General features: G+C 40.0%; 1 protein-coding gene across 7 annotated transcripts in view; it reads left to right on the forward strand.

The window, feature by feature from the left end:
- Positions 1–13,909, forward strand: part of TPX2 (TPX2 microtubule nucleation factor) — a 65,910-nt gene that overhangs the window by 16,137 nt on the left and 35,864 nt on the right. For all 7 annotated transcript variants that reach the window (XM_069073905.1, XM_069073904.1, XM_069073903.1 and 4 more), the window contains 2 exons: positions 7,482–7,604; positions 11,426–11,564. In XM_069073905.1, coding sequence (XP_068930006.1) covers positions 7,482–7,604; positions 11,426–11,564 — 262 coding nt within the window. The remainder of the gene's footprint in view (positions 1–7,481; positions 7,605–11,425; positions 11,565–13,909) is intronic.

The raw sequence follows: 13,909 nt of genomic DNA on the forward strand, positions 1-13,909 counted from the left end.
CCAGTGGAGTTTATTGAGCAGGGTAGTGATACGGTCAGACCTATGCATTTGAAGAGTATCATTTTGGCAGCCTTGTGGAAGATGGATTGGAGAGCTAAGAGTCTTGAGGACAGAGTATGATTCTCTTTATTTTTAATTTGGAGCCTATTGAAAGTGCCAAATGTGAGCTCAATGCTTACACTAAGTTATTATTATCTTTAAATAAAGATCTCTTTTTGTTGGTACTTTGCTCTGTGTTTCTGTCAGGCTAGAAGCTTGGAAAGATAACTGCAATGGTCACACCATGCTTTTGTTAAAAAAAAAAAACAAAGGGTTTGGGTAGGGAGTAAATATTGAGGCATAGAGTGCAAGGGCTATGGCTGGACAGCCATCCATGTGACCTAGAGCCAGACCTAGTGTTATAAAGTCATTGTGAGTGCAGTGTGATTGCTTAAAAAACCAGCTTGATCTTAGTCCACGTGAATAGAAAGGGAGAGGTTATAGGCCCTCTGTCCTCTGCCATGGTCAGATCATGTCTGCAACATTATGCCTAGGTCTGGGCTTCACATCTTAAGGAAGGTTAATGACAAGCTGGATCAAGTTGGAGTACACAACAGACCATGGGGACAGAAAGCAAATAGATGGAAAGGGAAGGGAATAAGCATTTATGTAGCATCTACTATGTGCCAGGCATTGTACTAAGTGCTTTACAGATGTTTTCCCCTTTGATCCTCACAACAGCCCTGGGAGGTAGGTGCTATTATCCCCATTTTATAGTTGAGGAAACTGAGGCAGACAGAGGTTACTCTGACATGTCCAAGGTTACATAGCTAGTAAGTGTCCAGGTCTGGATTTGAACTCAGATCTTCCTGACTCCAGGCACAGTACTTTATACCCTGTGCCACCTAGCTACTTGACAGTGGAATATTATTACTATGTTGTAGTGGTGTCAGTTATTTTAACTTTTTCCAAAGATGTCTTCCTCTTCAAAAACAGAACAGACTTGGTTGTAATTTTATCCTTCAAAAAGTAGTGGCTATAAATGAGAGGGAATTTCTATTCTGGATCTGATTGTCACCAGGGAAAAAGAACTGTTGTTAGGGTTTTCATCCATGTTCATGATGGAAATCTTGGGGGACACATAATCACTCAATTTTGGAATTTCTGATAGAGCAACTTCAAAGTTTTTAGGAGAGCACATTTTGTAAGATTTAGATGCAGTGATCTTATAAATTAAAATTCTATGGGGGAAGCCAGCCCAAGAAGGCTGATGCTCTCAGGAAGAGAATCCTGAAGATAGAAAGAGAAACTATTCCAATGAAGAGGTAAAGGGGTAATTGTCTATAAAGACCCATGTGGATACATAGGGTCAAACAGTTTAGACTATTGAGGTCTATGTACAGAGAATGGAAGCAAAGGCAGGAAATGCCACGAACAGAGAAGGGTTAGATTATCCTGCAACGGTGGTAGTGTGTGCTGAAGTTCAGGATGAGCTGAGGGGGTGAATAAAGCCCAGCATAACAGGGAACATTTGTAAGCAGTATTGGGGTGAGAGGTAGAAGGGGGTCACACAAGGGCAGTAGGACTGTGGCTTTGTGGGGGTGGACTGCTAATGCATGACAGAACAGAGAGCTTGCTACTTTTATTTTTCTTGTTTTTCCTCTCAAGGAGAATGATCTCTCTCCTGGGAAGGACAGAAAAAGGGCTAATAGGGAATTAATACCCAGTATACCTTTAAGGAGATAGATAAATAGGAGAGCATCTAGGGCTAGCTTGGGATTTGTCACCAAGATGACTTGCATTGTGTTCTGGGACACAGAAAGCACTGGCAGATATGATTACTGAGGCACTGTTAGTGATCTTTTGAAAGATCATGGAGTTTGGGGCAGTATCCCAGGCCTGGGCAGTGGCTGATGTCCTGATTTTCAGAATAAAAGGAAGAGAAGAAAGCCAGGAAATTGTTGGCCAGTAAACTTAATTTAGATTCCTGGGAAAATTCTAGATTAAAGAGATGGTTAGTGGGCATCTAGAAAAGGAAGCAGTGATTACAAAGAGTCGACATAGTTTCATCCAAAACCAGTCTTGCCAGACTATTTCCCCAATTTTGAGGAAGGATTATTTAGTGGGTAAATCAGGGGAGTGCTGCAAATTCACTTTTACTGATATTTTAGCAAAGCATTAGACAGTTTCTTGCCATTCTATAGAAAAGATAGAGGAGATAAGCTATAATATAGATAGGTGATATGTTTAATATAAATATCACATATTTTACAATACTATACTTACTATACTATATATAGTATTACTATACTGTATACACACAAATATATATAAGAGGTGAATTTGGAGCTGGTTGAAGGACACAACTCAAAGAAATTAGTTATTAGTGGCTCAAATGAGTTTGGAAGGAGATCTTTAGTTCAGTGTTTTGGAGTCTACCTTTAGTTTTGATACTTAACATTATTGGGAGTCAAGGTGGTGGAGTAGAAGCAGGACCTCCCTGCGGCTCTGGCTTCCACCTCCCCCAATCCATGTAAAAAGGGGACTCTAAACAAACTTTGGAGCTGCAGAACCCACAAAATGACACAGACAAGCTAACCTCCTGCTGAGGACAGCCTGGCAGGCCGGCAGGAATCGGCCAGCGCAGTGCTCTGGGAGCTGAGGCTTTAGCCCCAGGGCAGGCCTGACCAGCCCCAGGGCAGGCCTGACCAGCCGCAGGTCAGAGGGACTCCAGATCAGCAGCAGCTGTGGCTGATTTCCAGATTTATCAACACATAGATGCAAAGGACAAAGTGAGAGGTCAGTGCAGTCTGGACTTTGGGACCCAGTAAGTGAGAGTGCATGGCTTTTGCCCCCGGGGTGAGAAGCCACTGAGACCTAGCCAGTGCAATGTGGCATCTTCAGCTCCTGGCCTGCAGAGTGTAGGGGGACCAAGCACCAGTCTGAGGGGTAATCGCTCTTGCTTTAACCTTCTTGGATCTGGATTGCAGTCTAGGGTGGAGGTCCTGGGGTGTGTGTCCGGCTTGCCAGAATGTGTGGAGACCTCAGAGAGGGCACCCATCTAATACCTCCGGCAGCTGAGAAAACCCCAGCGTTTGGGACGAAAGCTCCCCTGTCTGGTGGCAGAGTCCTACTGTGGCAAAAAGCCCAGGGATCAAGTGACTGAGGGGAGACATGGCCAGGCAAAGGAAACAAAGCAGACAGAAGATTCCAACATTAGACTCCTATTTTGGGGACAAAAAGGAGCAAAGCATGGAACAGGAGGAAGACAGTGAAGTCAGAACTCCTGCACCAAAAGCTTCAAAGGAAAATACAAGCTGGTTACAGGCCATAGAGGACCTTAAGAAGCAGATAAGAGAAGTGGAGGAAAAATTGGGAAGAGAAATGAGAACAATGCAAGAAAATTGCGAAATGAGAGTCAACAGCCTGACTGAGGAAAATAATACCTTAAAAAATAGACTAACTCAAATGGCAAAAGAGGCTCAAAAAGGCAATGAGGAGAAGAATGCCTTAAAAAGCCGAATTTTCCAGATGGAAAAAGAATCTCAAAAGCTCACTGAGGAGAATCATTGCTTCAGATTTAGAATGGAGCAAATGCAAGCTAATGACTTTATGAGAAATCAAGATGCTGTTAAACAGATCCAAACAAATGAAAGACTAGAAGGCAATGTGAAATATCTCATGGGAAAAACCAGTGACCTGGAAAATAGATCCAGGAGAGAGAATTTAAAAATTATTGGACTACCTGAAAACCATGATCAAAGTAAGAACCTAGAAATCATCTTCCAGGAAGTTCTCAAAGAAAACTGCCCTGATGTTTTAGAACCAAAGGGCGAAATAGAGGTTGAAAGAATCCACTGATCACCTCCTGAAAAAGATCCCAAAAAGAAAACTCCTGGGAATATTATAGCCAGGTTCCAGAATTCCCAGATTAAGGAGAGAATATTACAAGCAGCCAGGAAGAAACAATTTTAATATTACAGAAACACAATCAGGATAACCCAGGATCTGGCAGCTTCTACACTGAGGGATCGAAGGGCTTGGAATATGATATTCCGGAGATCAAAGGAGCTGGGATTAAAACCAAGAATCACCTACCCAGCAAAACCGAGTATCAATTTTCAGGGGAAAATATGGTCATTCAGTGGAACAGAGTTTTTCAAGCATTCTTGCTGAAAAAACCAGAGTTGAACAGAAAATTTGACATTCAGATACAAGAAGCAAGAAAAGCATGAGAAGGTAAACAGGGAAGAGAAATCATAAGGAACTTATCAAAGTTGAACTATTAATATTCCTATATGGAAAAACAATAATTGTAACTTACGAAACTTTACTCAGTAGTTGAAGGGAATAGAAATATGTGTGTGTGTGTGTGTGTGTGTGTATATACACACACACACACACACATATGTCTATATATGAGGGTATATGGGCATATGAATACATATGTGAATGTATATATATATGTTTACAGGTATATATAGATAGAGGGCACAGGACCAATTTAACAGGAAGGGATGATACTTAAAAGGTGAAATTGAGAGGTGAGAGAGGAATATAATGAGAGGAGATGGGGAGAGACAGAATGAGGTAAACTATCTCATATAGAAGAGGCAAGGGAAAATGGTTACAATGGAGGGGAAGAATAGGAAGGCAAAAAGGGTCAACCTTATTCCCATTGAATTTGGCTTGAGGAGGGAACGAAATACACACTAAATAGAGTATCTCACCCTCCAGGAGAGTAGGGGGGAAGGGGATGAGAGGGGGGATGTTGGGGGGGGAGGGAAGTTGGAAGCGCTTACTTTTGAAAAGGGATGGGATCAAAGCAGAGAATAGAACAAGTGGGAGGTGAGATAGGAGGGAGGTAAATATAGTCAGTCTTTTACAATATATTTACTTTGTTATTGTTTTGCATTAGCCACACATGTACAACCTATACTGAACTGCTTATCCTCCCAGCAAGGGTGGGTGACAAGGGAGGAAGGGAATGAATCTGGAATTCAAAGTTTTAAAATCAAATATTCAAATATGTATATACTATTATTAATACTATTTTACATGTAATTGGGAAATAAGATATACAGGCACTGGGGCATAGAGATCCATTGGAAAAGTCAAAAGGGATATGGGAGAGAGCAGATTGGAGGAGGGGATATCCTGTGGGACTGCTATTTTGGGGCGGTGGGTAGGGGAAAAACGGGGAGAAAATTTGTAACTCAAAATCTGGTGGAAATGAATGATGTAAATCAGAATTTAATAAAGCATTTGAAAAAAAAATAACTAGATACTTAACATTATCAGTGACTTGGATATGTCCAAAAATGGTTTGCTTATCACATTTGCAAATAAGACAGCTGGTGAGAAAGCACATTGGATGACAAAGTCAGGATCCAAGAAGATCCCTACAGGCTAGAATGTTGAGCTAAAGCTAATTAAATGAAATTTCCTATCACCAAATGTAAAGTTTTATATTTGGGTCCAGAAGAAATCAACTCGCCAGCTATCAGTTTGTCTGTAAAATATCTGGGTATTTTAATGGACTGTAACATAGTGATAGTTAATACTCTGATATTATGGTAGTCAGAAAATTTTAATGTAATCTTAGAGCGCATTGAGAAACACAGGGTACGGTACAAGGGAAGAAAAAGTCTTATTGTAGTCTGCCTTGGCCAGGCCGTACAATGAGTTCTAGATACCTCATTGTAGGAAGGACATTGGGTAAACTGAAAAGTATCTGAAGCTTGTTAATCTAGACAGTGAAGGGCTGCCTTGACATCTTGCCATATGAAGATATGTTGAAGAACCTTGGAAGTTTAGCCTGGGGAAAGGACATAGAAAGGATTTGAGAGGCTGTGATGTGAAGGAAGAATGAAACTTATTACTTTTGACCCTTGAGGGCAGAGTTGGGGACAGTGGGTGGGAATTGCACTTGGCTAAATTTAAGCTTGAAGTAAGGGGAAAAAATTCCTAGAAGTTTGGAGCTCTTCCAAAGTAGAATGGGCTGCCTTAGGAGGTAGCTGACTCCCCCTCATTGGAGGTCTTAAAGCCAACACTGGATAACTGTTACGAATGCCCTACAAGGGATTGTGTTAAAGCATGGCCAGACCACGGGTGGCCTCCAAGTTAGTTCCCTTCCATCTTACAGTCCTCTATGTCTGTAGGAGAGCAACCAGAAAGTTAGGAAGACTGAAGACCAATGCTGTATAAGCATCAGCTGGTTAGCCTGGAGAGGGGAAAATATAAGGGAGGCATAGTGGTTATTTTCAAATGTTTGAGGAACAATTATATAGACATTGTAGACTTACTTTTATCATTTTACTGGAATAGATTTCAGCTCAGTCTAAGGAATGACTTCCAAATGACTAAGAGGTATTAAAAAATGTGATTAATTATCATCAGTATCCAGGTGACCGATCAATTTGAGCTGGTTTTTGTATCTACTTCTCTGAAAAGGAATCTTAATATTTTATTGGTCTGAATAATGACCATACTTGTTCTACCCTAATAATGGCTTGTCTAAAAGCTGAATGTAACCTATGATTGGTGTTATTTTTCTATTTGTATCCATTTACTTTGCTTCTAAAGAGATCTCATTTTAGGCATGTTACCTATTTTGGGAACAATATGGAAGATCCCTTTAGTGGATGAAGGTGTAACCTCCAGTAGGGTTATCTCCTTCCCCATCCCCCATCACTCCATTCCATGTCCTTGACCTCTCAAAATACCCTTATATAAAATAGAGAGCCTGGTGGGACTGAGCAGTTGTTGGAGCTGGGTTTCTTTCCAGTAGAGCCCTGACTGCAGGCCCTTGGTAACACTTCTTAATTTCAGAAAACTTTCAGCAACAGCCAGTGGACCCAAGACCTAAGAGAGGAGCACTCTTGAAAGAGAGCAGCTGTGCAGCCAAGATTTGGAACCTCTTTGTAGATAAAATAACATGACCCTTGCATAGTTTACAGATCCCTTAGACATTAAATAGCCTTGCCATTACATTTTCTTAAGAAAATTACGATCTAGTTAAGTTGTGGATAACACCATGCCAGGTCTATAAAATGTCCAATGGTTTACAGTGATGAATCCTTACTTTCACTATTCTCTAGCATTTTGTGAAGTATCTTTAATATCTTTGGTAGAAATTTGATCCTAGGTAATTCTTCACCCTCTTTCTATGAGATCACATTTTATTTTGTGAATATTTTCCTTTTTGATTGTAAACTGGCGAGAGTTTTGGGTGCTCATCTAGGTGAATGTGCATTTGTGGCATGGCATTGACTTGTACTTTATCACCTGTTATTTGTTCTGTGACTTAAGATAGTGCCACATACCTTCATGTGACCCTGGACAAATCATCTAACCTGTCAGAGCCTTAATTTATCTAGAAACTGGGAATAGGTGATGGTAATAGGACTGTCCCATAAGTTTGTTGTGAATAAAGGGTTTTGTAAATTTTAAAGTGCATTATAATTGTGAGTAGTTAACAAGGTGAACTTGCTTTCCTACAGAGGAGAGGGCCAGTTTGGAGAATAAGCCTCCTGAAGATGATGAAGCACCAGGTCCCTCCTACAGGAAGACACCTTTGAGAAAGACCCATGTACCCCAAGCAGTTGTCATGCCTCTGAGATCAGGTAAGTGAACTAGTAAGAAAAGATAGCATAGAGAAAGGTGAAATGGTAGCATAGATGAAATGTGAGTTTAAATCTTAGCTCCATTACCAGCTTAAGTGATCTGGAGAATAAACTAGGTGCTTTGTGTCTTGGTTTGTTCTCTGAAATGGTAAAATACTTACTTGTTTACAATATAATAGATATGAAACCCATGAAAATTTTATATAAATTTTGTTTTAAAGTTTTATTTAATTTAATTTTTTAGTTGTTTTGTTTTATTTTCAGTTCCAAATTCTCTCTTTCCCCTCTCTCTCCCCCACCCATGAGAAAGCAAGAAAAGACAAATAAGTATAGTCATGCAAAAGAAATTTCAACTTCTAGACACATTCCAAAAGGGAAAAAAAGACAAGAAAGAGAAAAAATATGCTTCAATCTCTATAATCAGTCAGCTCTCATTCTGGAGGTAGATATGTTTTATCATCAGTCCTTTGTAATTGTAGTCAGTCATTATGTCGATCACAACTGTTATGTCTTTCAGAGTTGATTAACTTTACAACATTGTTGCTACTGTATAGATTGTTCTCCTGGTTCTGTTTACTTCACTTCATATAAGTCTTCCTAGGTTTTTCAGAAACCTTAATTTAATTTTTTAAGGCTTGACCTATCTATCTTGGCCAAACTGGGAGTTCAGGGGTCTAATCCTGCTGTGGAATGGCCCAGGAATTTTTAACCTGCTGTTTCCAACCTGGGCTGGTTTGTCCTCTTTAGGCAACCTGGGGACCTCCTACTCCCAGGGTCTCCCTGTATTAATGCTAGACTTAGTGCAGACACCCAAATCAGTATAGTCTCCTATAGCTCAGAACTCCCAAGCTCAAAAGATCAGCCCTAGCATTCCCATGTATTGGCATCTGCCACCATACCCAGCTATATGAATATAGTATTGTTGGGGAGGGGAAATTGGATTGCTACAGAATATTAAGCTTTCACCTGTTTACTTAAAGTATCTCCTATAGTACTGCTAACTGAAAGTTTATTCATATTCAGGTTTTGAACAAGTAATGTCACCCTGCTCATGTCATTATTTGTTTTGACAAGAGCAGCACATAAGGTATAGTGTTAAAAGGGACAGTAAATGCTAGTGGAACAGCAGTTTTGCACACAGAATAAACAGGATGGCTATAATTAATTGCTGTTCAGGGAAATTAACTTTGAAGGGCTTCAGGTGCTGGAGTTATTCATTGTGGACTGGATAAGTATTACTACTACTGTAAGGCCAATTTTTTCCCCCAGGTAGAAGGAATCTCAAGGTATTGTCACAGTCTCTGTTCTGTTCTCACTATTGAAGTGATTAATTGAAATGAAGAAAGAATTACATATTGATAACATACTCATTTCCTGCAAAGTGGGAATTGTGTCTCAGGTTGGATGACATTACAATGGGATTTGGTTCTAATGTATTAACAACATGCTAGCAAAATGTCATTTGTTGGCATAGTATTTATTGCATAAGGCATACCTTTATTATGTTGTTTAATTCTTTTCCTGTTTGGTCATCTGTCCAGCCCTGAGTTTAACTCAGGTTAAACCTTATTATAAAACTATAAAACACCCACCGTACATGCATATTTTGAGTCATGTATCTTGTTTCAAAAGATGACCAGTTTCTAAATTGCTGGTTACCAAATACATGCTCAGAATCTTGTCCATTTGGTCACAACATAAGCATCCTTTAAGAGGTCATAAATCCTTGTTGTTTATTTCAACATCAAGAGCCTTCTTAAGTGTAAATCTGAAACTGACCCCAATCACATCGTTAACTAGATCTGTGGTATCACACAAATGACTGTCCTAATGAACCTGTCGTCCCTACATGGCCTGAGCTGTTAGACTGACTTGCAAATAATTAATTCTCGAAGGTAGGCAGTATCACCCATCCAACAAGTGTTAAATTAAGTATCGACTTCTGGGTAGCATGTTCTACTTGGAACTGGAAGAGCAGCAAAGATTAAATAAGACTTGATCCTTACCTTCAAGGGGTTTATAATTTAGTAGACTATAAGGCATATATACAGAGAAGAGTTTGATTTACATTATTTTTACATTTGTAAGAAATGAATATTCTACATTCTTGTGGCTATTTGTATATGTCTTATCTGCCCTACTAGACTGCAAGCTCCAGGATGGGCTATTTTCTGTTGTTTTAAAAAAATTTCCCATACCTTTGAATGTAGTATTTTGCCTATTGTTCACCCTAAACAAATTTTTGTTGAATGACTTAAGGGCTTTGTGCTTATTTGGTCTTTGTGTTTCCTTTAATTAGAAAGAAAAAAAATTCCTTTAATTAAATTTTTTTAAATTAGAAACAAATTAATTTGTGTTCCCTCTAATTAGTTCTCTCTCTCTCTCCCTCTCCCTCTCTCCCTCTTCCCCCCTCTCTCCCTCTCTCTTTCCCTCTATCTCCCTTCCTCTCCCTTCCTTTCTTCCTCTCCCTCTTTCCCTCTCTACCTCCCTCTCCCTTCAGGGACTTGCACAGAACAATAAAAAAAAGTCTGAAACGAGTAGCAGTAATTAATAGAAACTCCACCCCTAACTCTAGTGTACTAATACTTTTCCTCATCTAAAGATTACTTACTTAGCAACTTCAGTTATCAGGAAAATGAAAACACGTGGAAAGACGATTTCTGAGCAACTAAAATACCAGACAGCAAAGCATACACATTAAAAGCCCATATATGTTATACATAGTAGAAATCCCCAGACCCTTACTCCCAGCCTTTCACTTTATCTTTGAACAATTCTAGCAAGACTCATTGTCTGCTTTCTCACTTTGTAGTAAATTAGAGGTGGGAGGGACATGTCAGAGGAGATTAGCTAAAAGAAATGAGGATTGACAATTTAATAGTTAGGAAAAAAGAAGGGGAAAAATGATAAAAAGCTTATACAACTTCAGAAATGTAGCAATATGAGATAATTCAGTGTAGAGCCAAAGAGTCCCACATACAACAAAAGTCCCCATGGGCCGTGTTGTGTTATAGTACAGTATTCGTAATGACAACCCTTGAGGCCCCAAGAGAAGTTATGTTAGCTATGCATAATTTAAGAAGGCAGGATAGTAAACTTTAGCAGTACCTAGACATGACCTTTTGGTAGAAATCCCCATTTCCTGACTACAGAGGAACTAGTTCAGGTTTTTTAAAACTAAATCATGAAACAAACCATTATTTAAAAACAAATAAATTCCCAAACTCCCCTTGGTGCTCTATCTGTACTCTATAGGGAAAGGAAACTGGTGTACTAGAAAGTCTTTTGGATTTGGAGTCAGAAAGTCAAGACTCATGACCATGTCATGTTATTGGACTTTTCTGTGCTGCACTTTGTTCATCCATAAATTGAGGTTAATAATACTTACATTACCTACCAAAAAGGCTTGTTTTGAAGTATCGGATGAGCTAATGTATATATTTTGTAAAACACAAATTCTCTATAAATATAAATTGCTGTAGGTTTTATTTCAAGTATTGAATAATAATATGAGCATTTTTACCCACTGAATAATCCTTTGCTCTACTTAGGGGTCTATTATATAGGGTCTGTGATTTTGTTATTTTAATATTTTGATAACTGCGTTTAAATATGATTGGTTTCCTTTTGCAGTCCCATAGATTTAAAATACTTCTTCGGTGAAGGAGGTCCCAAGTCCTCACTAGACCACCAAAGAGGTCCAGGGGCCCATCCCATTACTTTTTTTTTGCCTTACGTTTTTGGTTTCCTGTGCTGACTCTGTGTATAATACATACACAGATATCATACATGACTCTTTGTTTTTCCATTTCTCACTGTAGTTGGCAACACTTACATGGAAATAGAGAATCCATCAGAAGAATGTGCTTCATCAAATGCTTGCGACTCACCAGGCTTCCAGGAAACTACATCAAAAAATGCCCCTGTGTTGGGATCCCTTAATCCAGCCCAGTCCCAAAGGTAACACTAGTGCTTGGGAGCCAAGAATGACTTTGGTGGTCGAGGCCAGGCTTACACTGACAGAGGCAGCACATCTCTACTGAGCCCTGGACAGATAGAGCCTCTGTCCGTCTTCTTCTCCTGGGACTGGCTCCTGCCTCTCTTCCTTTGCTCCTCTCATCTCTCTGTGCTTGGAATGGATTCTCCCCATCACTCCCTGCCCCAATCTTTCTCTGAAGTTCTTCTTGTCCTTCAAAGCTTAATTTAGTTGACCTCTTCATGAAGACTTCTTTGAATCTCTTCTCCCAACCCCAGGAAATGTTTTTTCCCTCCTCAAATACCCCCCGATTCTATTTTGTGTCCTGTTTATTTGTAGGTGGTGTTCGTCTTCCCATTACCATTTGCTCCCTGAAGGCAAGCATTTGGAGGCAAGAACTTGGGTATCCTTAGTACTTAGCACAGGACCTAAAATATTTGGGAGAGAATTAATTAAATGCTTGTTTAATGGAATGACATATTAAAATAGTAACTTTTTGCCACAAGAAGATTCTTTATGTCTTAACAGAGTATTGTAATCCTAGTGTCTACATTCAAATTGAATTTTGTTGTCTTGTTTCCTGCCTGGTAATAAAATCCCCTTGCAGTTACAGACCCAAGGGCCTGCTTATTGAGTCGTGTGAGTTGGTGCCAATCTAACATGCCCCAATGTGTTTTAAAATCCCAAGGAAACAGGAAAGCAGAACTTTTTATTTTTTATAGCATAGCTTGGTGGAAGAAATGACAGATTGATTCTGGGAACCAGTGTTCTCTGGGCAGGTAACACTGTCGCTGCTATTGCTTAAGCATAGCATTTATTAGCTGAAAAAACTCACATTTTGGGAAGAGAGTCTCCGTCTTACCTTCTTTCAAATTGAATCAGAAGATGCCATGCAGACTGGAGTACGCAGAAGCAGTCTAATTGTTCTTTGTTAGAGATGCTTTGTGGGGCTTTTAAAAATTATGTCATATACCTAGAACTGAAGGGCTCCTCAGAAGCTTTTTAGTCCAGCTACCTCATTTTGCTGATCAAGAAACTGAGGCTCACAGGGGCTAAGTAGTTTGCCCACATCTGTAAAAGTAGAAAGCATCAGAGGCTGGATTTGAACTGAGCTCCTCTGACTCTCACGCCAGTTCCCTTTCTGCCACAGCTGCTGGTTTTCATATTTGGTTTGTTGTCTTGGGTAGGCTGATACTCAAGATAGAAAGAGGCTCAGTTAGGCAAGGAGCAGTTCTGTTGGCATCTTTAGCTCCCTCTTAAGGGTTTCATTTTATCTTAGAGAGAGAGTCCTCATGTGGTTATCATCAAGATGTTCCCCTTTTCAAGCCATATCCTAGAAATCCTTGAGGAAGGGAGGCAGGAAGGACGGCACATACAAACAGGTTTCTACTTTCTTTTCTTTTTTTTTGAGGGGAGAGGTAAGGCATTTGGGGTTAAGTGACTTACCCAAGGTCACACAACTAGTGAATGTCAAGTGTCTGAAGCTGGATTTCGACTCAGGTCCTCCTGACTCCAGGACCTGTGCTCTATTCATTTTGCTACCTTGCTGCCCCTTTTAGTATATTTTCTAAAAATAACTAAAACCCTCTTAGCTACAGTAAAGAATGAGAGTTTTTTTCTTTAAATATCACCATAGGAGAGGTTAGTTTGTATGAATGTAGTAGGTTTTAACTTTTGATTAGTTAGTTAATAAGCATTTGTTAAGTGCCTCCTGTGTATCAGGCACTGTACTAAGTGCTGGGGATACAAAAAATGGAAAAAAAAGATATCCCCTGCCCTCATGGAGCTTACAATCTAACAGGAGACAACAGTCAAACAAATGTATAGTCCAGCCATATACAGGACAAATAGAAAATAATCAGCAGAGGCACTAGAATTAAGAGGGATTAGAAGAGACTTCCTGTGGAACATGAGATGTTAGCTGGGACCTGAAAGAAGCCAGGGAATCCAGGGGAATGCAGAAGGCAGAGATGAGGAGGGAGAATATTCTGGGCAGCGGGGAACAGCTAGGGGAAATAGCTGGAGCCAGAGGAGAGATGGTGGGTCAGATAGATGGGTGGGTGGGAGGTGTAGTCAAGAGATGCTGCAGAGGTGAAATCGACTGACCTTGGCAATAGTTGGGATATGGGAGGGGGGGGGAGGTGAAGAGAGTGAGGAATCAGGATGACTCCTAGTTTTAGAGCCTGAGGGCCTGGGAGATGATATTATCCTTGACAGTAATGGGGTAGTTAAGAAGGTGGAAGTTTTAGGGGGAAAGATAACGAGTTTGGTTTTGGACAGGTTAAGATGTCAGAATGCTGGGGGTGGCTAGGTGGCTCAGTGAATAGAG

The sequence above is a fragment of the Petaurus breviceps genome, unplaced genomic scaffold (assembly GCF_028583685.1).
Source record: "Petaurus breviceps papuanus isolate PSGF00001 unplaced genomic scaffold, PetGlider_PUasm1.0 90879, whole genome shotgun sequence".
Lineage (NCBI taxonomy): Eukaryota > Metazoa > Chordata > Mammalia > Diprotodontia > Petauridae > Petaurus > Petaurus breviceps.